Source organism: Neopelma chrysocephalum, unplaced genomic scaffold (assembly GCF_003984885.1).
Source record: "Neopelma chrysocephalum unplaced genomic scaffold, ASM398488v2 Primary Assembly neopelma1_125, whole genome shotgun sequence".
Classification (NCBI taxonomy): Eukaryota; Metazoa; Chordata; class Aves; order Passeriformes; family Pipridae; genus Neopelma; species Neopelma chrysocephalum.
Window position 1 is genome coordinate 686,741 of NW_020897787.1, and position 22,375 is coordinate 709,115.

Below are 22,375 nucleotides of genomic sequence, written 5' to 3' on the forward strand. Positions count from 1 at the left end.
CCCCCCGCCGCCGCTGAGCCTGGCCCGCCGCCGCGGCCTCCCCCGGCGGCGCCGCCCGCCCCGGGCTGCCGCAGCGCCGCGATGGAGACGGCGGAGAAGGAGTGCGGAGCCCTCGGCGGCCTCTTCCAAGCCATCATCAACGACATGAAGGTAAGGGGTTCCGCCGTCGTGACAGCGCTCAACCATCCCCACCACCGCCTCCCCGCGCCGCCGCCACCCCCGTGCCGCTCCCCCCGGGCAGCCCCCGTAGTGGTCCCCCGTGGTAGGTACCGGGTTCAGCCCCGGGATGGGGATTGGAACCCCGCGTCGGGTGTTGGAGCCCAAGCATCAGAGCCGCAGCGGGTGTCAGGGTCCCACATCGGCTGTAGGAGCCTGGCGCGGGGTGCCGGAGCCTCTCATCAGCCCCATGCTGGGCATCGGGACCCCGTGCTGGGCATCGAAGCCCCGGGCATTGCAGCCTCACATGAGCCCTATATCCGTCATCTGATATTGGAGCCCCATCCTGGAGATTGCAGCCCCACATTAGCCCCGGATCCGTCACTGGATATTGGAGCTCCCTCCATCCTGGGTGTTGCAGCCCCACATCAGCCCTGTTATCCATTATCGGGTATCAGCGCCCCATGTCAGGCATCGAGGTCTCACATCGGGTGTCTGAGCATGGCACTGGGTGCCAGAGCCCCACATCGGGGCCCTGCGTTGGGCACTGGAGCCCACGCTGGGGATCGTGGCTCCGGATCAGCCCCGGGTGCCAGAGCCCCATGTCGGGTAGCACAGACCAGGCATCGCTGCCCCTGACCGGGTGCCACCGGCCCCACATCGGGCATCGCCGCCCGTTTCAGGCATCGCGTGTCCCCTGCCACCCCCCGCTCCCAGCCTGGATTTCTGCCGGATCCACTGGGGTTGACACCAATGGAACAAAAAGGTCCCCCGGCTCCTCAATCCCATTTCCCAACCCGGGGAGGGGACATCGCCTCCACCCTCCCTGGGAGCAGGATGAGGCCATGTTTTAAAAAAGCCTCTTTTTTTGTTTGTTTTCGTTTCAAGAAATAAAAATAAAAAATGCTGGGGGGCATTTCTGACTGGGGGCTGAGCAGGGAGGAGGCGACCAGCCGTGTTGCTTCACCTGGGGGGGCCGAAATTCCCACTGCCAGCTCCAGCACTGAGGTTTAGCCTCAGTCATTTTTGGGAGGCAAAAGCTCTCTTCCTCCTCCTCCTCCTCCTCCTCCTCCTCCTCCTCCTCTTCCTCTCTTCATGCTGCAGACCCGTCCAGACAATGCTGTCATTGCCAAAGCAGGGGAGGGGGGATAAAAAAAAAATAAAAGCCTTGCTGGGAAGGAGATTAACCCCTTCGAGGGGCGGTGGTGGCTCCGCAGCCGGACTCTGGCTCTGGGCCGGGAGAAAAGCTCTAGGGAGAAAATCCCGTCTCTCCCCAAGGCAGCAGGATCCGGGGCTGGTGAGGTGATCAGCTCCCTCCTTAAAATGCCTTCACCCCAGCCTCCCTCTCCAGGCAGCCTGGCTGAGTCCTACACCCCCAGGGGGGAGGTGGGGGCAGCCCGTGCCTCGGTTTCCCCATTCCCCTGCTGGAGGGGATGAGCCAGCCTGGAGCTGCCACCTCCCAGTGACATGCCCAGCACCATCAGGATGTGGTTGGACTGGGAACCCCTCACCCAAGGAAACCGGCCTGGATTCAATTTCACGCCATTTCTAGGTGGGAAAGGTGAAAGAAAAATGATGAAAAAGAAGGAAAACCCCACCATGCTACAGCTGGGGCTCAGCTCGTGCCCTGCACAGCCCCAGCCAAGCGCCGGTGGCACCTTAAGGTGCCTTGTCCCCATCTCCCAGCCACGTGGGTGGCCTGGCACGGGCACTGGGGGACAAATAACTCCCTCCCTCAAGAACTGCAACGTTGAAGGGCAGCAATGTGCTTGGGGTCCTGTGGCTGGGACTCCTGCCCAGGACACAGGAGGGCAGAGGGACCTTATTTTGGTGGTGGGTGGCTTTTTCAGCACCCCTTGGCCTGTGGTGAGAAGGACTCTCTTGGTGGCAGTCCCCAAGCCAGCTTCATTCCTGTTGCCTCTTTTCCCGCGTGCTCGGCGTCCCTGGGTGACCTTGGCATGTCCTTGTCCCCGTTGTCCTCTTCCCCATCCTCCTCTTGCCTGGCATCGCAGGGGACTGGGGGCATCAGGACCTGCTCCCTTGCTGCAGGGGAGCCTCACTGGCCTTGCTCAGGATGGCCATGGAAGGTGGCCCAGGGACAGTGGCAATGGCAGCCCCCAGCGACCCACAGCCAGGGCGCTGCCACAAGTGATAGGTGAGGTGGCACCCTCAAACCTCTTCTTTGCTGACTCATGAGGAAATTGGGGCTTTCACAGTCCCCAGAAAACAATGTCGGGCTGTTCCCGTGACACCTCGGTGCAAACCTTGTCCCCAGAGCTGCCACCAAGCCAGAGTGCCCGTGGGGATGTGTGGTGGCCCACGTCCTGCAAGGCTGGCTCTGGTGTCCGTGTCCCAGCCTGGTGGCTACCTCGGGGGGGTTTGCAGGCCCCTGGCACTCCCATGGGGTGGTGGCACCAGGACAGCACCGGGATCTTGTCACTGGGACAACAGCACAGGAACTGACCTTGCTGGGATGGCAGCACCAGCGTGGCTTCACCAGGATGGTGACACCGGGACTGGCTCCACTGGGATGGCTTTGCTGGGATAGTGGCACTGCAACCAGCCTCGCTGTAACAGCACTGGAATGGCCTTGCCAGGATGGTGGCACCTGGATAGCTTCAGTGGAGTGATGGCACCAGGACTGGCCGTGCCAGGCTGGCACTGGGATGGCCTTGCCAAGACAGCACCAGGATTAACCTCACCAGGACAACACTGACTGTCCTCGCTGGGATGGTGGCACTGGGATGGTAACACTGGGATGGCCTCGCTGTATGCTTGCACCAGGATTAGCCTCATTGCAGTGGCACCAGGACTGGCCTTGCTGGGATGGCACTGTGGCTGGCATTACTGGGACAGATCTCAGTGGAATGGCACCAGGATGGTCTTACTGGGACCGGCATCTCTGAGGCATCACTGGGACTGACTTCACTGGCGCCGCGCTGAGATAACCTTGCTGGAATGGTGGCACTGGGACAGCCCTGGGATGGCCTCACTGGATGGTGGCACTAGGACAGCCCTGGAATACCCTCACCACAAAGGCAGTGGGACTGGTCTTGCAGGGATGGCCTTGCTGGAATGGCACTGGGGTGGCCTCCCAAGCACCTGTGCTCTGTCCCTGTCCCCATACAATTGTCCCCAATTCCAACCTCCCCTCCTGCCCCGTTGGCCCTCACGGGCTTGGGAGAGGCGAGGACTGGGGCTGCTGCTGTGGGAATGGAGCCTTCCATGATGGTGGGTTTGGCCATCAGTGCTTTGGGGGAGGCTGCGGGTTCTGGGGGGCTCTGCTCTACTGCTGGCCAGGGTCTTAAAGCTTTTTCCTTTCTTCCTCTCAAATTTCCAAACCCATGAGATGCCTTGAGCCCTGTGAGGAAGAGATCACCCAAGATCCTGAGGTCTCCATGGTCTACAAGTTTGGGTGGCCAGACTGGAAAGGGAAGAAAACAGGAGTGGAAAGGGTTATGCTCAGCCTTTATTAGCCATCAGAGAAGCCCCTGAGCTGCCCTGTCTCTCTGTACCAGTGAAGGGGAGAGCTGCCCTGTGTGGGAGGGGGTGCAGGGAGTCAGAGGCTCTGTCTCTCACCATGGCCCTTCCTCCTTGTTCCTCCTTGCAGAGCTCCTACCCCATCTGGGAGGATTTCAACTCAAAGGCCACCAAGCTGCACTCCCAGCTCAGGTGAGTGGCCAAGGGTGGTGCGGGACGTGGGGGTCCCCTCTCCTTGTGTCACATCCCGGTGTGCCCCACACCTGCTGAGCTCCCCCCTCGCTCTCTCCACCCCAGGACCACGGTGCTGGCTGCAGTCGCCTTCCTGGATGCCTTCCAGAAAGTGGCCGACATGGCCACCAACACCCGAGGTAGGTCCTCTCCCCTAGGGCTGAGTGTCCCCAGGCTTGGCCAGGCAGGGGGACGGGTGGCCAGTGTCCCCTGTGGGGTGTCCCTTGCCCCTGTGACTGGAGTGCACTTCAGTCAGCAGCTCCACCATCCGTGGAGAGATGTCCAACCTGTCCCCACACCAAGGTGGAGCATGCCCTGGGAAACAGGGTTGTAAAGGAGGGGGAGTGGAGGGGTGGGCACCCACGTGGGTGCTGGCTTCTCACCACCCATGGGTGCTTAGCCACGTCTTCTGGTGGGGCTGGGACATTTGGGGTGGCTCAGCCCCACGCCGTGGTCCCCTGCACCCATCCCTGTCCCCCGGGATGCACGAGCCACCCTCCTTGTCCCTGGCACCCACCTGGGAAATTCCCAGGGCGGTCCTGGCCGCTCCAGGTGCCTCCAGGGAAGGGAAATTAACTGGAGGGAGATTCAGGAGTCCAGGCTCGACCGTTTCGTGGACAAACCCCAACCCACCAGGGAAGTGACTGAAGAGCTGAGGGGGCCTCCCCGCTGCTGGGGGGTGGGGGGGAAGGACCCCCGGACCCTCTCCGAGTGCCTGTTGGCAACGAGGAGCCACTTCCCACCGATCGGCTTCTGCCAAGCAGATGGTCCCGGGCTGGTTTGCAGACTGGCGGCATCCAGGCCATCTGGAGCCACGCAAGGAGGAGGAGGAGGAGGAGGAGGCGGCAGCTTGAGCCAGGATCAGCTTTGCCTCCAAACCCACTAGCCCACTGCACTGGGGGGATTAGGTCTCCCCCAGCTCCTACACCAGCCTGGGCACCAAAAGCAAGGAGGGGGGACGGGGGGGTAATGCTGGGAACAGCTGGGGACTGGCACCCCGGGAGTCAGCGTCACCCTGTCATGCTGTTATACCTGCAGGGGTTTTTTTGGGGAGAGTGGGAGAGGCAGAGCAGCAGCACTGGGAGAAACTGAGGCACTGGGTGGGGGCTGGCTGGTGGCCTCGCACACAGCGCGTGAGAATCGGATTAGGAGCAGCAGGAGCTGGGATAAGAGCATTAGGAGCTGGATTAGGAGACTACCCCCGTGCAGGAGAAGGCCCTGGGCCCACGGGTTCCCCTATTTCCACGGCACTGAGGGGCTGGGGAGCGCTCAAAACTCCTGCAAAAGGGTGGAAGGTGTCTCTGGAGGCTCTTCTATGGGAGAGAAGGGCAGAATATCACTCCTCGGTTTGCACCCAAGGATTTTGGATTGCTGCTTTTCCTGGGATTTGCCAGCAGCACTGCCACCACGTGGCCATCCTTAGGCTTCAGAGTCAACAGCGGTTTCATCTGCAAGGGATGATTCTGCTTTCTCTTGCTGGCAAATAGCCCCCCTGGGGAGTCTGGACTCCCTTTTTACCCACTCGGGATTGTGCTTGGAGATGCAGGACAGAGCTGACTGCCTGGAACTGAGCCGGGGCACCTCATCCCTCCCCTTCCCTGGCCTCGCAATGCCAAACTTGAGACAAACCAGGGAAAAAACAGGAGCAGGTTTTAATTTCAAAGCCGCCGGAAGGGATATTTAGTGCTTTATTTGTTAGTTAGTGGACGATGATTGATTTATTTTGCGGATTTACCGTGGGGAAAAAAAAGAAGAGTCCCGAAGAGTCCCCAGAGCTCAGCACATCGTCCCTGCCATGAGCCACCCTGCTCCCACCATCCAGACTGGGCTGGGACTGGTGTGGGGGTGTCCCTGCCCCTCCTCAGCGGCGCTTCTCTCCCCTCCAGGTGCCACGAGGGACATCGGCTCCGCGCTGACCCGCATGTGCATGAGGCACCGCAGCATCGAGGCCAAGCTCCGGCAGTTCACCAAGTAAGGGGGCCCAGGGCGGTGGTGACACGGCTTGGCTGCTGTCCCTTGCTGAGGGAGGGGGTGCTGGCTGTCAGCTGGGCCTGGGCTGGGGGGCACAGCTCCCCCACGCCCCTGCTCCGGCGTTCTCCCACGCTCTCCGCTTCTCTCTCTCTCCCTGCTCCAGCGCCCTCATGGAGAGCCTGATAAACCCTTTGCAGGACAGGATTGAGGACTGGAAGAAAACTGCCAACCAGCTGGACAAGGACCACGCGAAAGGTACGGGGAGGGACAGGGTGGATCCGTGCAGGGTGGCTGCACTGCTGGGGGGGGATCCCCTCTGACAGCACTTCTGTGCCCTCAGAGTACAAGCGAGCGCGCCACGAGATCAAGAAAAAATCCTCTGACACCCTCAAGCTCCAGAAAAAGGCTCGCAAAGGTGAGGGAGGGTCTCCTGGGGGGTGCCCCCCACCAGCCCCTCTGCAGCACGCCCAGCCACGGCGGGCACCCCGGCTGTGGCACTGCCAAACGGGGGGTGGGCACTGGGGGGGGTCCTGCTGCCCCCCTGTAGAAAGGGGGGTGCCAGCACGGCCCAGGGGGTGGTGGGGAGGCAGGGGCACGTGCCCCAGCCTTTGACCTCCTTTCACACGTTTTCTCTGTCTCCTTCTCTCTTCCCTCCCCTCCACATCCTTCCTGTAGAGCTACTTGGTAAGTGAACTGCTGCCCCCCACCACCGGCCCCCTCTCTGCTTCCTCATCTGCTCCCCCCCAGTCTCCCCAGCCTCTGTCTGTCTGTCCGTCCATCCATCCGCTCCCTGTGCCCCCTTCACCCTGCTTTTAGCTTAGCTCAGCTTGCACCCCGTGTCCTGGGGCAGTGCCAGCCCCGCCACAGTGGCAGCCCAAGGGGTCCCCTGGTCCCGAGTGCCAGGAATGGGGATGGAGTGATAGAGGAGCCCCCTGCCCAGGGCTGCTGTGGGGTGAAGGCACTCCTGGACCCTCCAGGGATATGGGCACAGTGGGGGACCTGTGGCAGCTGCTGGGATGTGAGGATGGGGTGATGTCCCCAAGCCAGAGCCGGGGGTGTGGCCTCGGCTTGGCCGTGGGAACCCCACCAGATTGGAGGGAGTGTCAGGGGAGCCCAGCACTGACAGTGTCCCATCTCACAGGGAAAGGGGACCTGCAGCCCCAGCTGGACAACGCCCTGCAGGACGTCAATGACATGTACCTGCTGCTGGAGGAGACGGAGAAGCAGGCGGTCCGCAAAGCCCTCATTGAAGAGCGGGGTCGCTTCTGCACCTTCATCACCTTCCTGCAGCCCGTGGTGGTGAGTGCCGGGGACCAGGGGGGCGTGGGGGTGGTTCCTGCTGCCCAGCCAGTGCTGATGCTCCCTCTTATCTGGCCTCAGAACGGGGAGCTCACCATGCTGGGAGAGATCACCCACCTGCAGGGCATCATCGAGGACCTGGTGGTGCTCACGGCTGAGCCCCACAAGCTGCCCCCCGCCAGCGAGCAGGTCAGTGGGGGTGGGCTGGGGGGCTCAGGGGAGAGGGGAGCGTCTTTGAGGGGACTTACACCCCATCCTTCCTGCAGGTGATCAAGGATCTGAAGGGCTCTGACTACAGCTGGTCCTACCAGACCCCTCCGTCCTCGCCCAGCAGCTCCAGCTCCCGCAAGTCCAGCATGTGCAGGTAGGGTGGGGTGGGCTCCACACCCAACCACGGCCAGGAAATCCAGTCCTCCTCGTTAACCCCAGAGGGCTAAGGACACTTACAGCCCTTGGGGATGCTCACAAGGTGCATGTCCACCTTCTCATGTTCACGTGGCCAACTGGTTCCCACTAATGTGGAGGAACTGGTCTTGGTGCACTGGGCAGGGCCGGTGGACCTCTGGGGCAGGATGGGTGCCCGGAACATGCCGTGTCATCTGGGGTTTGGGGACAATGTGAGCTGTGCAGGGGAACCTGTGGGCAAACACACCACCTTTATCCTGTCCCTCAGCCTGTTCCCTGCCGCAGGGGCACCCCGTGTGCCTCAGTTCCCCCAGGTCGGGGTGCGTGGCAGGGCACTGCCCGCCCTGCCACCTCCGAGCCTCTTGTCTCAAATTCTCTTTTCCTTCCTTTGTCCTCCCCGCCCGGCGTGTCCCCGTGCCCCCGGCGCCCCCCCAGCAGCGTTAGCAGTGCCAAGGGTGGCATGGCGTGGCCCGGCGGGGCTCAGACCTGCTCACCCAGTTCCACCTATCGCTACCGCAGCCTGGCGCAGCCCCCCGCCGCCGCCACCCGCCTCTCCAGCGTCTCCTCCCACGACTCCGGCTTCATCTCCCAGGACGCCGCTTACTCCAAACCGCCCTCCCCCATGCCCTCGGACATCACCAGCCAGGTACGGGGCGGGCCGTCAGTGCTGCCCACCTCTGCCTCAGCTTCCCCTTCTGGTGCTGGGTGCAGCACGAGGGTCCAGTGCAGGGGTGATGGGACCCATCCCCAGGAGTATTTCCAGCTGCTTTGGCGTCACGGGAGATAAATATCGGGAATATTGGGGGTGTCTGCCCTACTCGGGGGCATCACAGGCCACACTGCAGAGAAATCCCACCCACGACACCCCCCCTCGCCAGGGATGGGGCACAGATATCCCTCTCCCCATGCCAGGGGAATAGGGTATTTCCCACTGGGAGAACAGAGTGTTTCCCAATCACCCCAGCCCCATAATGCCCAGTTTGTGCCAGTCCCCCACCAGGCAGCATGAGCAAAGCTTCCCCTTCACTCTGCATCCTCCCCAGTGCCAAGGATGCTCCAGGATCCCTAGGGAGCTGCCATTCCGGCCTGCCCATGCTAACCTGGCACCACCAACCTGGCAAGGTCCCCACTGCCTAAAATGCCTGTTGTCTCTGCATAGCTTGGGGTGAGCAGGGGGGAGGGTTGGGGCGGAGCATCATCCCAGCTCAGTAGATCCCGCTGCCTCTCGCCATCCCGCATCCGCTGCCGGAGGGGAGGAGGGCTGGGGGCCTGGCACAGCCAGGGGAGCCATGGGTGCTTCTCTAACCGGGGCTGCAGCTCTGGCTTTGCTTCCTAATGGCCTCTTCTCTCCCCCTCTGGCTCTCGGCTCGGCCCCGTGGCACGGCACAGCAGAAGTCCTCCAGCTCGGCGTCCTCAGAGGCCTCCGAAACCTGCCAGTCAGTTAGCGAGTGCAGCTCCCCCACCTCGGTTAGTCCTTGCCATCCCACCGGGGTTGCGCTTCACACGTGGTTCTCCCTCCCTCACCTCGTGGGGTTCAGGCCCCAGATCCCCCCATCCCACCCCCCCACGGGGCAGAGCATCCCGAGCAGCACCCGTGGCTTGGTGGGGGACATCAGCACGTGCCCCCTCCTGCCCCACTCCCGGTCCCGGTGTCACCAGCGTCAACCTCAAGCCTTGCCCTTTGCAGGACTGGTCCAAGGCCAGCCCCTACGACCAGCCGGTGGTCCCCACCCTGCAGCGGCGCAAGGACCGCGTGGAGCACCTCCGGGAGGCCGAGATGGGCTCTCCTGCCGGGGGGTACCCGGGCATCGGCGGCGAGGATGCTCCCAGGCCCCGGATGTCACCGGCGACAATTGCTGCCAAGGTACCGCCTGCAGCGGGGAGAGCACTGAGGTGGGGGGTTCTTAGGGGGCTCCCAGAGAGAAACCAGGGTGCTGACAGTGCCCCTTGCCCCCACAGCACGGGGAGGAGGTGTCCCCTGCCGCCAGCGACCTGGCCATGGTCTTGACCCGGGGGCTGAGCTTGGAGCACCAGAAGAGCAGCCGGGACTCGCTGCAGTATTCCAGCGGCTACAGCACACAGACCACCACCCCCTCCTGCTCTGAGGACACCATCCCTTCCCAAGGTACCTCAGCTGGGGCCACCTGAAACAGCACCCAGAGTGGGGAAGGGGAGGTCCTGGAGCACATCTGCGTGCCCTGGGTGTCGTAACATCAGGCTGTGGTCCCATTGCACAGGGGCTGCTGGGGTGAAGATTTGATGTGTGTTGGGGATTTGGGGTGTGGCACAAGCTTCGTGCCACACGTAACCACGACCTTTTCTGATTATTTGGACGTTAGTTGGGGCTCGGTGGCTACAGTTGTGCCAGGCAGTGCTGTGACGGGCAGCCTTTTGGCAGGGTGTTGTTGGAGCTGGTTTGTGGTGATGTGTCTGTCTGCAGCAGTCGAGTACAGGTGGAAATGGTGACAGATGGTAGGTGGTGGCAGCAGAGCTGGCGGTTGGAGATCAAATAATGTTTGCAATCACCGTGTTGATTATATGATGATTACATCGTGTTTGTAATCATCGTGTCGGTGTGATGACGGCTGAGCCAGTGATGAGCACGTGATGGTGACAGTGGAGCTTGGCTGTGATCATGTTGTGATAGCGGTGATTGGGGTGGTTCTGATGGTGACGGTTGGGTTTGACTACAACCAGTGGCAACGGTGGGGGCTGGTTGTGTTCGTGTTGCAGTGGTGACAGTTGGGTCTGGCTGTGATTTCAGTGTGATGGGTTTGGGGTGGTTGTGGCTGTCCTGCAGTAGCGGTGGTTGGGGTGATCGTGGTTGGCCACGCTGACTGTGCTGCCCCCTCCCCAGGCTCCGACTACGACTGCTACTCGGTGAACGGCGACGTGGAGTGCGACCCCCAGAGCGACTTCGACAAGTCCTCCACCATCCCGCGCAACAGCAACATCGCCCAGAACTACCGGCGGATGATCCAGACCAAGCGTCCCGCCTCCACCGCCGGGCTGCCCACCGGCACCAACCTCCCGGCCGGCACCACCCCGGGGGTGGCCACCATCCGCCGCACGCCCTCCACCAAGCCCTCGGTCCGCCGCACCCTCTCCAACGCCGGCCCCATCCCCATCCGACCCCCCATTGTCCCCGTGAAGACCCCCACGGTGCCCGACTCCCCTGGCTACGCCGGCCCCACGCGGGTGGGCAGCGAAGAGTGCGTCTTCTACGCCGACGACGCCTCTCCGAACCCCCTGGATTTTGCCAAAGCTTCGCCCAAGCGGCTGAGCCTTCCCAACACCGCCTGGGGTGGCGGCGCCATGGAGATCTCCGTGTACCCCGGGGCCGGCCAGCACCTCTCCGCCGAGGAAGAGGAGGACCAACAGCTGGCCGCCAACAGGCACAGTTTGGTGGAGAAGATCGGCGAGCTGGTGGCCGGCGCCCACGCCCTGGGGGAAGGCCAGTTCCCCTTCCCCACCACCCTCGTGGGGTCCGGCCCCAGCGAGGAGACCCCCGCGCCCCCCCCGGCGGCCTCCATGGACCCCCCGGCCGAAGACATGCTGGTGGCCATCCGGCGCGGGGTGCGGCTGCGCAGGACCGTCACCAATGACAGGTCGGCCCCGCGGATATCGTGATGACGCCGCGGCCAGCGGGGACGGTGCCCGTGCCCGCCGCGGCCCATGGACCTCCCGGGGGCACCTCCCCGGGAACCCCCCACCCGCCGGCACCCGCTGCCCTGTCCCTCCCCGGAGGCCCCCCGCTCCCTGCCCCTGTCTCCTCCTGCCCTGCCCTCTTCCCTGTATCCTTCCTTCACTTGCTCTTTCTTTGGCCCTTTTTCTCCTCTTTTTCTTCCCCTTTTCTCCTTTACTTTTTTCTGCGCTTTTTTCTTTTTCTTTTTTTTTTTTTATTCTTCTCTTATTTATCTCTTTTTCTTCTCTTCTCTTATTTTCTTTTCTCCTTTTCTTTCTCTTATTTTCCTCTTTTTCTTCTCCTTTCTTTTTAACTCTTGTTCTTCTCCTTTCTTTTTAACTCTTGTTCTCCTCCTTTCTTCTTTCCTCTTTTTCCCCTTTCCTTTTCTGCTCTCTTCCCCGTGTTTTCTCTTTTCCTTCTCCCCTCCCTCACTCCCTCCCCTCTGTGTTCTGTCCCCCGGGCGCAGGCGGGTGGCCCCAGCCGCGGCAGGAGAGGACGGTGCCCGCAGGGCCGTGGCAGCAGCAGCAGCACCAGGAGTGGGGGGGCCTGGCTCAATCCTCCCCCCAGCTGCCTGCTTGGGGCCAGCACGGCTCAACCTCATTTCAGGGGGCAGAAGCAATGGGGAAGGGGGCACGGGGGGGGGGGATATATGAGAGGGTGGAGGGGCTGGGGGCACAGGCACTGCAGTCCCCTCTGCCTTGGGGGGACACCGCTGTGCAGTGGCTGAGGATGCTGAACCTCCTCTTTGCCCCCCCTCCCAGGGATCGCTGGGGATCCCTCCCAGCTCCCCCCCGAGCCCCCTCCCTCAGCCCCTGAAGCCCCTGTGCAGGGCCCTGCTCGGGGGATGGGTCCAGGGAACAGGAGGTTTCAGGCGGACGCCCGAAGTGAAGAAGCTGATTTCTGCCGGCGGCTGGAGGAAAGCACAACCCCCCGGCCCCCGCTGTACATAGCCCCCGCCCCCCCCCCCGCTGTCTGTCGCATCGCAGCCCCCCCAGCCCTCCCCTTAGGAATAACAATTTAGTTCTCCCCCTTTCCCCTTCTCCTGCCCAGAACCGCTGATGCCAAGTGACAAATGTTTGGGTTTGAGGGAGGGAGGGGGTCTCTTATTTTGTACAGAAAACAAAAATTCCTTGGAAAAGAAAAAAAAACTGACCTGTCTTTCGACTGAAGTAACTTTTCTGGTGCTGTTGTTAACTTGGTCCTTACTCTTTTTTTTTTTTAATTTATTTTACCCAATGTGCTCCCGCCTCTGCCGCCGCTTCCCCCCTCCCCGTCCCTCTGCCAAGTTTATTTCTCTTTCTTTCATTCCTTCTTTTCTTTTAAATTTTTTTTTCTGGTGGTAATTTCCCTCTTCCTACCCCGCCCCTTCCCCGTTTTCCATAGTCACTGCTACAAGTAACGAATGCACTGTGAAGATTCCAGTATTAATAAAGGTTGTACTGTAATTAATAGCCTCGCCTGCACTCCTGTGGATGTTCTGGTCCCCTGGGGTCACCCCAAAAATAGGGGACAGGTGGGAAGGTCCCCTCGCCCCTTTGGGGTGCCCGTGGCTGAAGGGAGTGGGTGTTTTGGGGTGTGGAGGGGTGAGACAGCCCCATGGTCGAGGTGATGGGTGAGCCAGGGTGCAGAAGAGCATCCTGCTGTCCCCTCCCCTCCAGGAGAGGGGGGGCACCACCCATCCCAGCAGCACCCGCGTTGCCACCTCCCGGATTACCGGGGCCGGTTGCCAAACCTTGCCGGAGCGGCACAGCCGGCGCGGTGAGCGGTGGGGATGGAGGGGCTCGGCGTGGGCAGCGTCCTGCTGACCGGCTGCGACGGGGGGCTGGGCCTGGCGCTGCTCAAGGGGCTGCTGGAGCAGCCCAGCCCACCTCGGCACCTCTTCGCCGCTTGCCTGGACCCCCAGGGGAAGGTAGGGAGGGCACTGGAGCAGGGGGAGGACAGGGAGAGGTCAGCTCTGGGGAGGGTGCCTGGGGATGCCACCATCCCACCTGGAACTGGGTGCTGAGCATCACCATCCTGCATGATGAATGGCATGGAAAAATACATACATATATATATATATATATATGAAACAAAAAAATGCGCATATATATATAAATATTTAAAATACCTATATATGTATTAAATATGTATGTGTGTGATTTTTCTGTCTCTCTTGGCGTAGAGATGTGCGTGATGGGGAGTGCAGGGGGGGGTTGCTGGCAGCCCCCCTGCCCGGGGCATCGCTGCCGGGAGCTTTGAAGCTGCCGCGCTCAGCCGGGGCAGAGGAGCAGTGACTCGCCCCAAATCGCTCCCACTGGATCTTGTTGAAACCTGCCGGCTGTGACATGCGGGGCCACCCTGTTCCCACCCCGCTGAGCCTTCCCACATGACCCCGTCCCCTCTGCCTTTCTCCATGTAGGCTGTCAACGAGGTGGCTTTGGGCTTTCCCAACGTCCTTGTCCTGCCTCTGGGTAAGTGCTGGGGCGGGAAGCGGATGAAGCCTCTCAAGTTTTAATTGCAGCCGTGGGCGGCTCCGGGAAATGCCACCAAGCAGGCGGGTCCCTCAATTTGGCTCAGCTGAACCAGGTCACTGATGGGACCGGGAGGATGCTCAGAGGCAGAGAGCTGCCTCCTGCCATGTCCTACGGCATCTTGCCAGGGATGTTGCCACCAGCCTGTCCCTGAGCCCTCCTGTCCCCTCGCAGACGTGACAGACCCCAACAGCATCAAGGCAGCAGTTGGGAAGGTGCAGGAAAAGGTGGGAGGTGCTGGGCTCAACCTCCTGATCAACAACGCCGGCACCACGCGCCGCAGCACGTTGGCCACTGAGACAGCAGAGAACATGAGCCTCGTGTACGCCACCAACACCATCGGGCCCCTGCAGACAAGCCAGGTGAGCCCATGGGCACCCCCTGCCCCAAATGCTGGGAATAGGGAGGAAGAGGATGGTGATGCCCAAGCTCCCATCCCCTGCAGGCCTTCCTGCCCCTGCTGAAGGAGGCGGCTGAGGCCGAAGGGCAGCGTGAGATGAGCTGCAGCAGAGCTGCCATCGTCAACATCTCCAGCATCCTGGGCTCCATCGAGGTGGCGGAGGCCTGGGAGGAGAGGCAGGACATCTGCTACCGCTGCAGCAAGGTACTGCCACCGGGAGGTTGGGGAGGAGTTTGGGGGTCACCTCCTGCAAGATTCCCCCCACCACGGGCCCTGGCATTGCCAGCTCCTGGTGGTAAGGGGGTGTGGGTTGTTGTTCTCCCAGGCTGCTCTGAACATGCTCACCAAGTGCCTGGCCCTGGAGTACGGGAGCAGCGGGATCCTCTGCGTGTCTGTGGACCCTGGCTGTGTGACACCTCCCTTGGAACAGGGGATGGTGAGTGATGGGAAGTGCTTGGCCATCCTAGCTCAGCAAAGTCCCACGGGCTTCCCTTCCTGTGGCATCCCTTCCCAGGGGCATCCCTTCCCAAGGCCATCCCTCCTCTGGGTCATCCCTTCCCAGGGAGCATCACTTCCCATGGACATTCCTTCCCACAGACATCCCTTCCCAGGGGCATCCCTTCCTGGGATATCCCTTCTCACAGTTATCCCTTCCCATGGGCATCTCTGCTCAGAGTCATCCCTTCCCAAAGACATCCCCTGTCAAATAAATCTCTTCCCAGAAGCATCCCTTCCCATGGACACCCTTTCCCAGGGGCACCCCTCCCTGGGACATCCCTTCCCATGGGCATCCCTTTCCTGGGCACTCACCCTTGTGCCCTTCAGTCCCAGGGTGGCTGCGCCACCACAGCAAAGGGCCAATTCCAGGCTCTCCCACAAAACCATCCAATTTCCTCCAGTTTTTTTATTTGCCTTTCTATTTCCTTTCCCATCCCGCTGGTGTGTCAGCAGAGGGCACCCCGGCCCTGCACTCGGCTGCCCCTTTACCCTGCACTGGCTGACAAAAGAGTCAATTTTTAATTAAGAACCAAAAAATTAACCTCCATCCTTACAGCAACAAGCCGGTTCGCTCAAAGCCACATCCCTTGCCTGCTAGAGCACCTCTGCCCTCCCAGACCACCCCAGCCAGAGCTGACATCCCACCACGCCACGGGACGGGAATGGGGGTGCTGGGATGGAGGGTCTTGGCTCATTTTTTCCCCCGCCCTTGGGTCCAGCAGGGCCCGGTGACAGTGGAGCAGAGTGTCCAGGGTGTCCTGCGGCTGCTGTCCCAGCTCTCGGCCACCAGCAACGGCACCTTCTGGGACTGGAGAGGGCAGAGGCTGCCCTGGTGAGAGCAGAGCCTGTCTGCCGAGCTTAATTAATTAAAGCTAATGAACTGCCATTTGCAGGCTCACTCTGGTTCTGTGGGGGGGAGAACAGGGATGCCCTGGCTGGGGGTGAGAGCTGGGGTCGCTGCCCCACTGCCTGGGATGCTGAGTTGGGCCAGAGCAGCAGAGAGAAGGGTGCTCCAAGTGTGCTCCTGTGTCCAGGGCATCCTTTGGGACTGAGGGAACTCCCTGGGCATCCTCACTCTAGGGCCATAAGCCACGCTGCTCGGTGGCCTGGGGACATCCCTGACAGTCCCCAAACTGCAGCCATGGGGCAGCCCCAGCACAGCCCAGCTCTCGCCCTGCTGAGCCTGCCCACCCCAAAACCAGCCAGCCTTTCCATGCCCACCCCAAGGATGCTGCCAGGCTCTTTTCCTGCTGGTTCTTCGTATTCCGGCAGCTGGGGATTTCGCAGGGGGAGATCTCCCTAGTCCCAGCACATCTCTAGGAATGTCTTTTGGGACCTGGACCCTCCCTAGCTCTTACCCCACCTCATGGTACACCAGGAAATAGTGCAAACAGGCTCCCACTCCCCCTCGCGTGAGTGGCTCTCAGCCGACATTTTTGAAGCCATCCCTCGAAAGAGGGACTGGAGGAAAATGTCGCAATATCTCCAGTGGGCTGGACACGCAGGCCTTTGGCAAGCCCCGAGCCCGGCCATTTGCTGCAGGGATGCTCTGGGAAGCTTGGCCGGGGTCATTTTGCTGGGACAGCTTCAATTTTCCCACGGTGGAGGAGGACGGAGGATCATTCCCACGCCTGACGTGAGGGAGTGGGAGGTGGGGGCTCAGCCCTGGGGGCTCAGGCAACCCCACGTGGGTCTCTGGACCACGTGGGGGGATCTTCGTTAAAGCCAGTGAGGATGGGAGAGGGGGGTCCCTCTGATTAAAGCCCTTTATCAAGTGGTGGATCATCGCTGGTGGGCTTTATATTAGCTCTGCGTGGGTTTTATATAAACAGGAACCATTGCTAAGCATGAAGGGAGGAGGAGGAGGAGGAAGAAGAGGAGTAAGACATTGCCACCACTCATGCTGCAGTGCCCACAGACTCATAAGTCTAAGCAGCCCTCAGCAAGGAATACACTAATTAGGGTCTCTAATAGCTGATGGAGGTAATTAACTAAGCTGTGAAGGGGGGAGGCAGCCAGGCAGCCCCCAGTCCCTCCGGCGCCGCCCGCACTGCACCGCCAAGCACAACAAACAAATCCAGATGTTTTCTTGCTGGGGAAGCAGCCGGAGCTGATGGAGGCAGCTTGGCAGGCAGTGGCTCTGGGGGTCCATATATCAGGGTGACTCTCTCCCCCAGAGTGGCAAAGGAGGGGGCCGACATCAAAAAAGGTGCCACCTCCTCCCCAAAAGAGGAAGCAGTAGAGGCAGGGGGGTTCTCTTTGCTGGTCCTTTATTTTGGGTAAGGCTGGAGGCTCCCAGGACCCGGTCAGAAGCTGAGCTGCAATGCTAGAGAATTAACTGGTGTTTAATGAAAGCTGAGGGGAAAATACAAACAGAGAGGAATGGGGTGATGCCCTCACCCTTCCTGTGGGCAGGGAGGGCAGCGTGTCCCCCCCAACAGCTGCCCATCATGGGGAGCTCTGTCCGACCCCACACCCATGCTGAAGGTGCCAGGCATTTCGGATGGGCAAAACCCCATGGCCATGAACAGTCCCACGGTCCTGGAAGGAGTGACGTTTGGTCCCAGAAGAGGTGGCATTTGTCCCACCTTTGCACCTTCCTTGGGAACCCCCCCGGGGCTCTGCTGGGAGTGGCAGAGCAGAGGCAGCATCCGAGGCTCCAGGGCAAGGAGAAGGTGTCGAGCAAGGGGTCTTCTGCAGCGTTAGGTGGACTCCCACCGACCTGAGCGGAGGGAACGGGTGTCATCAGATGAGTCAGGGTCCCCACGTTCGGTACCTGAGTTCCCCGAGGGCCCCCTCCCTGACCCCCAACTCACAGGGCACTCCGTACAGCATCCGCATGACCTTGAGGCAGTTGTCCAGCAGTGCCTTGGGGCGCACGGCCTTGCTCCGGCTCTCAGCGCCCGCGCTGTGGACCAGCTTCACCAGGTCAGCCACCACCGCCTCCACATCTGTCTGCAGGGACAGGGCAACAGGATGTCACCAAGGTCCCCCCAAGGGACAAAAGGGTGCAAAATGGCAGAGCTGTTGCATTGGCCGGGAATCGAACCCGGGCCTCCCGCGTGGCAGGCGAGAATTCTACCACTGACCCACCAATGCCAGATGTGCAGCACAGCCCAGCCCTCCCCCACACAGCCCCAAACCCGCTGGGCTGGAGCAGCAGGGACAGACCCACACTTCAATGAGACAACTGAGCACAGCCCGCTCTCTCCTCAGAGGGGCTGCAGAACCCGACTCACGGCACAAGAGAATGCAGACACACAGTGGGTTCACACTGGTGACCCAGCTGTGACAGGGCACCCACATCCAGCACCCAAAGCAGCTGCCTCTTGAATGTGGCTGCACCTCCCAGCCCCGTGCAGTCCCCATTGCCCTGGGCCAGGGGTCCCCACTGCAACCCAGCCAAGGACCCTTGTCATTGTCTCCAAAACAGGGACTCTCACTGAGCCATGGACACTCATTGCCACCAAGGCCCCTGGCAGCTCCCTGTCACATCCTCTTGGGAGTCACCAAGGTGCTCTGGCTCTGTTCGACCAACAGTACCACCCCCTGCACCCACACAGGGGACAGATGTGCCCGGGGGTGCACAATCCCTCCAGGTATCCTGGGCCAGTTCCCACAGTCCCCCCAGAGACACTGGGGGTGCAAAATGACAGAGCTGTTGCATTGGCCGGGAATCGAACCCGGGCCTCCCGCGTGGCAGGCGAGAATTCTACCACTGAACCACCAATGCCAGATGTGCAGCAGCTCCTGGTGCTGCCCCATCATTCCAAACCCAGCAGAGCAACAGGGACAGGCACTGTTGGCTGTGAACACACCACACACACACACACACACACACAGGCACAGTCACACAGGGACACCAACAAACAGTTCTGGAACTGGGGCTCCTGCCATGGGAGCACTTCTTCCTGCTGCCTCGAATCACCTCCAGCAAGGAGGGCTTGTCATGAGCCTTCAGAGTTAAAACTCTGATGAGACCACCAAGCAAAGCTCACAATTCCTTTGGAGGGGCTGCAGAACCTGCCTCATGGCACAGGACAACACAGCCACATCCTGGGTTCTCACTGGAGACCCAGCTATGACAGACCACGCTCACCCAGCACCCAAACACCTCCACTTTGGGGTGCAGCCCATGGCTGCATGGAGTCCAAGTCAGGTGGAGGGGCTGGAGGCTGCAGAGGTGAAGGACATAGGGCTGCCCTGGCCAGGAGCCAAACCTGGGCTCTTGGGGAGGGAGCACAAAATAGTCCCACTGAGCCACCCATGCCAGATGTGGGGCTGCCCACAGCTGGCCCACCTCCCTGAGGACTGGGCACCCCTGATGGGGACCAGCACCTCCCACTGCTCCTAAGCCAGGGACATAGGATGCCTTGCTGTCACTGAGCTGGTGCCCCTCCTTGCCATGCAGCTGAGGTGCTCACTGTCACCAAACCATCTCCTCTCACTGCCCCTCAATGCCACCAAGCCAGGGACACTCACTGCAGGCAGAGCTGCCGCTGCCACCCTTGGAGCCCGAGCACCCCCCCAAAGGACACAGCGTCAGGGTCCAGGGGACAGCGGGGCCCAAGGGAGCGCCACGGGCGCCCTGGCAGGCCCCAGGGGGACAAAAGGGTGCAAGATAATACAGCTGTTGCATTGGCCGGGAATCGAACCCGGGCCTCCCGCGTGGCAGGCGAGAATTCTACCACTGAACCACCAATGCCAGATGTGCAGCACAGCCCAGCCCTCCCCCACACAGCCCCAAACCCGCTGGGCTGGAGCAGCAGGGACGGGCACTGCCAGCAGCGAACACCCCCCCCAGAGAGCATCTTCACAGAGAGCATCCTCACAGACACCTCTGACACCGGGGCTCCAGCCCGGGGGAGCGCCTCTTCCTACTGCCTCACACATCACCTCCAGCCTTCCGAGTTAACGCTCTGCCTGATGAGACAAGCGAGCACAGCCCACTCCCTCCTCAGAGGGGCTGCAGAACCCGACCCACGGCACGAGAGAATGCGGACACACTGCGGGTTCACGCTGGTGACCCAGCTGCGGCAGGGCACCCACATCCAGCACCCAAACGCAGCTGCCTCGCGGTTCAGCAGCTCCATCGAGACGGCAGAAGCTTGGGAGGAGAGGCAGGATCGCCACCGGGAAAACCGGGCTGAATTCGGGGGCACATTCTGCCTGATGCCCCCCCCAACCACCCGGCCGTGGCAGTGCCACCCCGTGAGCGGGGGGTGACAGTCTCGTTCCCCCCTTCCCAGCTCTGCCCGCCTCCCAGGGGTTGCAGGCAAGAAAAATATACAGCTGTTGCATTGGCCGGGAATCGAACCCGGGCCTCCCGCGTGGCAGGCGAGAATTCTACCACTGAACCACCAATGCCAGATGTGCGGAGATCCCCGGCGCTGCCCCACGGCCCCGAACCCCACTCCCAACCTCTGTCCCCGCACTCTGTCCCTGCCAGCCCTCCCAGAGGACCCGCCTGCAGCGAGGTGTCCACGCCCGTGCTGTGCCCCCCCCGGGGGCTCATGGCTGTGGGTGCATCTTTTCCCGGCACACACGTGTGTGAATCTCTTCCCGGCACACACGTGTGCGGGACGTGGGGCTGGGCTGGGGTGCCGGGGGGCCGCGGGGGATCCTCACCTGGGGCTGGGCTGGGGTGCCGGGGGGCCGCGGGGGATCCTCACCTGCCTGTACTTGCTGTACTCCTCACCCAGGGCATCAAAGAGCTGGCACAGCTCCTGGGTGTACTTCCAGGATGGGTGCTTCTCCGGCAGCACCTCACGGATCCGCAGCACTGCCTGGGAGCTGACGTGGAACCAGAGGTACCGCAGGGCTGTCTCCGACACTGTCCCGTTGCGCTGAAGGGCGAGAGGGTGCCCCGGGTGAGACTCAGGCAGCCCTCGTGGGTCCCCACAGTGCCCCCATCCCCTGCCACCATCTTACCAGGCGAGTGATGTTGGACGGCCTCAGCACCTCCTCGTACTGGACCTGGACTGTGTAGTCGATGGGAAAGTAGTGTTTCTGGAAAGATGGAGCAGAGCATGGAGGCTGGAAGGGGGCAAAGTGACCGGGACATCCCTGCCAGCCTCGGCATGACAAGGAGGAGCTCTTGGAAAAGCCTTTTGACATGGTCAGCCCCCAGCAGGAGAAGCTCTGGGCACCATCTGGCACAAGTTGCCCCCGGTAAAAAAAAACCACCCCCCCAGCACCTGGCCACCGTAGAGCAGTGGGTGCTGCCCTCCCATGTCCCCCCTGGAGCAAACCGGGGCCCTGCAACGCCACCTGTGCCCCCCCACCCCCCAAACCTGGGCTTACCATGTACTGCAGGCGCATCTCGTACTGCAGCTTGTCCTGGAGCAGGCGGGTGAGCTCGCATTCGCCCGGCGCGGTGGCCTCCAGCCCCAGCACAGCCAGGACACCTGGGCAGCCAAAGCCAGCGGTGTCAGCTCCCTCGGGGACACCCACTGAGGTGACCCCGGGGCCATCCCCCCCGTCCCCGAGCTCTACTCACACAGGACGGCCGCGTAGCCCTGCTGCATGATGACAGTGGCCATCGGCGGAGCCCCAGGCTGCGCCTACATGGCTGGGGCTCACCGGGAGCCTCCCGGGCGGCGGCGTGGACGGTGGGGGGACGAGGGACGGGCGCAGGCTCCGGGCGCTGGGCTGCTCTCCGGTAGCCCCGGGCGGTTGCCCCCTGCCATGGATGGGGGATTAGTCCCCCTTCCCGGCAGTCCCCGCTGGCTTCTCCTCTCCAGCTGGTGGCAGGGAGGCAGCAGGTCCCGGGGCCATCACAAGGTGCCAGGAGGGATGTGCTCGTGGGGGTGCAGGAACCCCCCCGGACTGCAAGAGGGGATCTGGGGGAAGAGAGCCCCCGCTGCAGCCCCAGGGCAGGTGGGTGCCCAGGGTGCAGCCCCCAGGGAGGGCACCCGCTCCGAGCCCCGGGGACTGCGGGGAAGGGACAGCCCCGTGTGAGCCTCGGGGGGCTGAAGGACTGTGGGTGGCCGTGGAGCCGCGGGTGACTGTGTCCTTTTGAGGCAGGGCTATCAGGACTTACCTGGTGACACCCCCAGGGGATTTCCAGGGGAAGGGGGTGGCCCAACCCAGCCCCGTTATCCCAGCAATGAGTTAGTCCGGCCTCAGCCAAGGATCGCTGGGGGGACAGTTCTGGCGAAGTGGCCAGGCCACCCACGCTGGGTCCCCACACAGAGAGGGGACGTGTCGTGTCCCCACACCCCTGCAAAGGGGATCGTGCCATGTCCCCACGCTGTCACCCAGGGGAAGGAGCCCACAGTATGTCCCTCTGCTGCATCCTCCACGGCGTGTCCCCTTACAGAGGGGGGTGTGTTGAGCCCCGCACGGTCCGTGCCATGTCCCAGCACAGCCCCATCTGCGTCCCCACTGCCAGCGGGGGGAGGGTCGGGGGTCAAGCTGTGTCCCCACCCCACGCCATGTCCCCGTGCAAAGGCGCCACGCAGTGTCCCCACGCGAAGGGGTGGGTGGCATCCCACGTCCCCGGCGAAGGGACCTGCGTGCCGTGTCCCCGCGCCATGTCCCCACTCCGTGTCCCCACGCGCGGGCTCTGTGTGTGTGCGTGTATGTGTGTGTCGCGCCACGTCCCCACGCGGGGCGGTGGGTGCCGTGGGTGCCGGGGGTGCCGTGGGTTCCCCCCCGCCCCCCCCCCGCGCCCCCCGCGCGAGGCCCCGCGGACCCACCTGGCGCGGCGCGCGGGGCCGCGGGCGCGGGACGCGT

At 62.2% G+C, this 22,375-nt stretch overlaps 3 protein-coding genes and 4 non-coding genes across 17 annotated transcripts; 2 read left to right on the plus strand and 5 right to left on the minus strand.

The window, feature by feature from the left end:
* Window positions 1-36: 36 nt before the first annotated feature.
* Window positions 37-11,383, plus strand: MTSS1L (MTSS1L, I-BAR domain containing). 10 transcript variants are annotated; one of them, XM_027698304.1, is made up of 15 exons: window positions 37-150; window positions 3,767-3,828; window positions 3,934-4,007; window positions 5,754-5,838; window positions 6,002-6,093; window positions 6,179-6,253; window positions 6,514-6,522; window positions 6,980-7,137; window positions 7,219-7,326; window positions 7,404-7,501; window positions 7,978-8,188; window positions 8,932-9,009; window positions 9,230-9,406; window positions 9,502-9,667; window positions 10,400-11,383. In XM_027698304.1, the coding sequence occupies exons 1-15, from the start codon at window positions 82-84 to the stop codon at window positions 11,170-11,172; spliced, it is 2,235 nt and encodes a 744-aa protein (XP_027554105.1). In that variant the 5' UTR covers window positions 37-81; the 3' UTR covers window positions 11,173-11,383. The 10 variants fall into 10 exon arrangements, with proteins under 10 accessions (XP_027554105.1, XP_027554106.1, XP_027554107.1 ...); XM_027698305.1 differs by having other exon boundaries at window positions 8,935-9,009; XM_027698306.1 differs by having other exon boundaries at window positions 7,981-8,188.
* A 1,615-nt stretch (window positions 11,384-12,998) lies between these two features.
* Window positions 12,999-15,474, plus strand: LOC113974811 (C-factor-like). The gene is made up of 6 exons (XM_027698303.1): window positions 12,999-13,136; window positions 13,629-13,680; window positions 13,915-14,102; window positions 14,186-14,344; window positions 14,466-14,576; window positions 15,361-15,474. The coding sequence occupies exons 1-6, from the start codon at window positions 12,999-13,001 to the stop codon at window positions 15,472-15,474; spliced, it is 762 nt and encodes a 253-aa protein (XP_027554104.1).
* Window positions 15,475-16,891: 1,417 nt separating this feature from the next.
* IL34 (interleukin 34) lies at window positions 16,892-22,366 on the minus strand. Of its 2 annotated transcripts, none has more exons than XM_027698280.1 (7): window positions 22,339-22,366; window positions 21,138-21,480; window positions 20,942-21,045; window positions 20,570-20,647; window positions 20,311-20,484; window positions 17,455-17,593; window positions 16,892-17,360 (listed from the first exon to the last, which is right to left on the minus strand). In XM_027698280.1, exons 2-7 carry the CDS (start codon window positions 21,178-21,180, stop codon window positions 17,341-17,343), a joined length of 558 nt encoding a protein of 185 aa, XP_027554081.1. In that variant the 5' UTR covers window positions 21,181-21,480; window positions 22,339-22,366; the 3' UTR covers window positions 16,892-17,340. The 2 variants fall into 2 exon arrangements, with proteins under 2 accessions (XP_027554081.1, XP_027554082.1); XM_027698281.1 differs by lacking the exon at window positions 22,339-22,366 and adding an exon at window positions 21,681-21,984.
* TRNAG-GCC lies at window positions 17,667-17,737 on the minus strand. Its single transcript has one exon. It is a non-coding gene; the product is annotated as a tRNA-Gly (tRNA).
* Window positions 18,301-18,371, minus strand: TRNAG-GCC. The gene has a single exon. It is a non-coding gene; the product is annotated as a tRNA-Gly (tRNA).
* TRNAG-GCC lies at window positions 19,273-19,343 on the minus strand. Its single transcript has one exon. It is a non-coding gene; the product is annotated as a tRNA-Gly (tRNA).
* On the minus strand, window positions 19,935-20,005 carry TRNAG-GCC. Its single transcript has one exon. It is a non-coding gene; the product is annotated as a tRNA-Gly (tRNA).
* Window positions 22,367-22,375: the final 9 nt, after the last annotated feature.

Bases quoted from the DNA above. Each gene is read 5' to 3' on its own strand.
- MTSS1L (XM_027698304.1), top strand. From the start codon at position 82: ATGGAGACGGCGGAGAAGGAGTGCGGAGCCCTCGGCGGCCTCTTCCAA. The intron at 7,502-7,977 runs GTAGGGTGGGGT...GCGCCCCCCCAG, and splicing joins CGCAAGTCCAGCATGTGCAG to CAGCGTTAGCAGTGCCAAGG. The intron at 9,407-9,501 runs GTACCGCCTGCA...TTGCCCCCACAG, and splicing joins CGGCGACAATTGCTGCCAAG to CACGGGGAGGAGGTGTCCCC.
- IL34 (XM_027698280.1), bottom strand. From the start codon at position 21,180: ATGGCCACTGTCATCATGCAGCAGGGCTACGCGGCCGTCCTGT. The intron at 20,648-20,941 runs GTAAGCCCAGGT...CCATCTTTCCAG, and splicing joins AGATGCGCCTGCAGTACATG to AAACACTACTTTCCCATCGA. The intron at 20,485-20,569 runs GTAAGATGGTGG...CTCGCCCTTCAG, and splicing joins CGTCCAACATCACTCGCCTG to CGCAACGGGACAGTGTCGGA.
- LOC113974811 (XM_027698303.1), top strand. From the start codon at position 12,999: ATGGAGGGGCTCGGCGTGGGCAGCGTCCTGCTGACCGGCTGCGACGGG. The intron at 13,681-13,914 runs GTAAGTGCTGGG...GTCCCCTCGCAG, and splicing joins CGTCCTTGTCCTGCCTCTGG to ACGTGACAGACCCCAACAGC. The intron at 14,103-14,185 runs GTGAGCCCATGG...CATCCCCTGCAG, and splicing joins GGCCCCTGCAGACAAGCCAG to GCCTTCCTGCCCCTGCTGAA.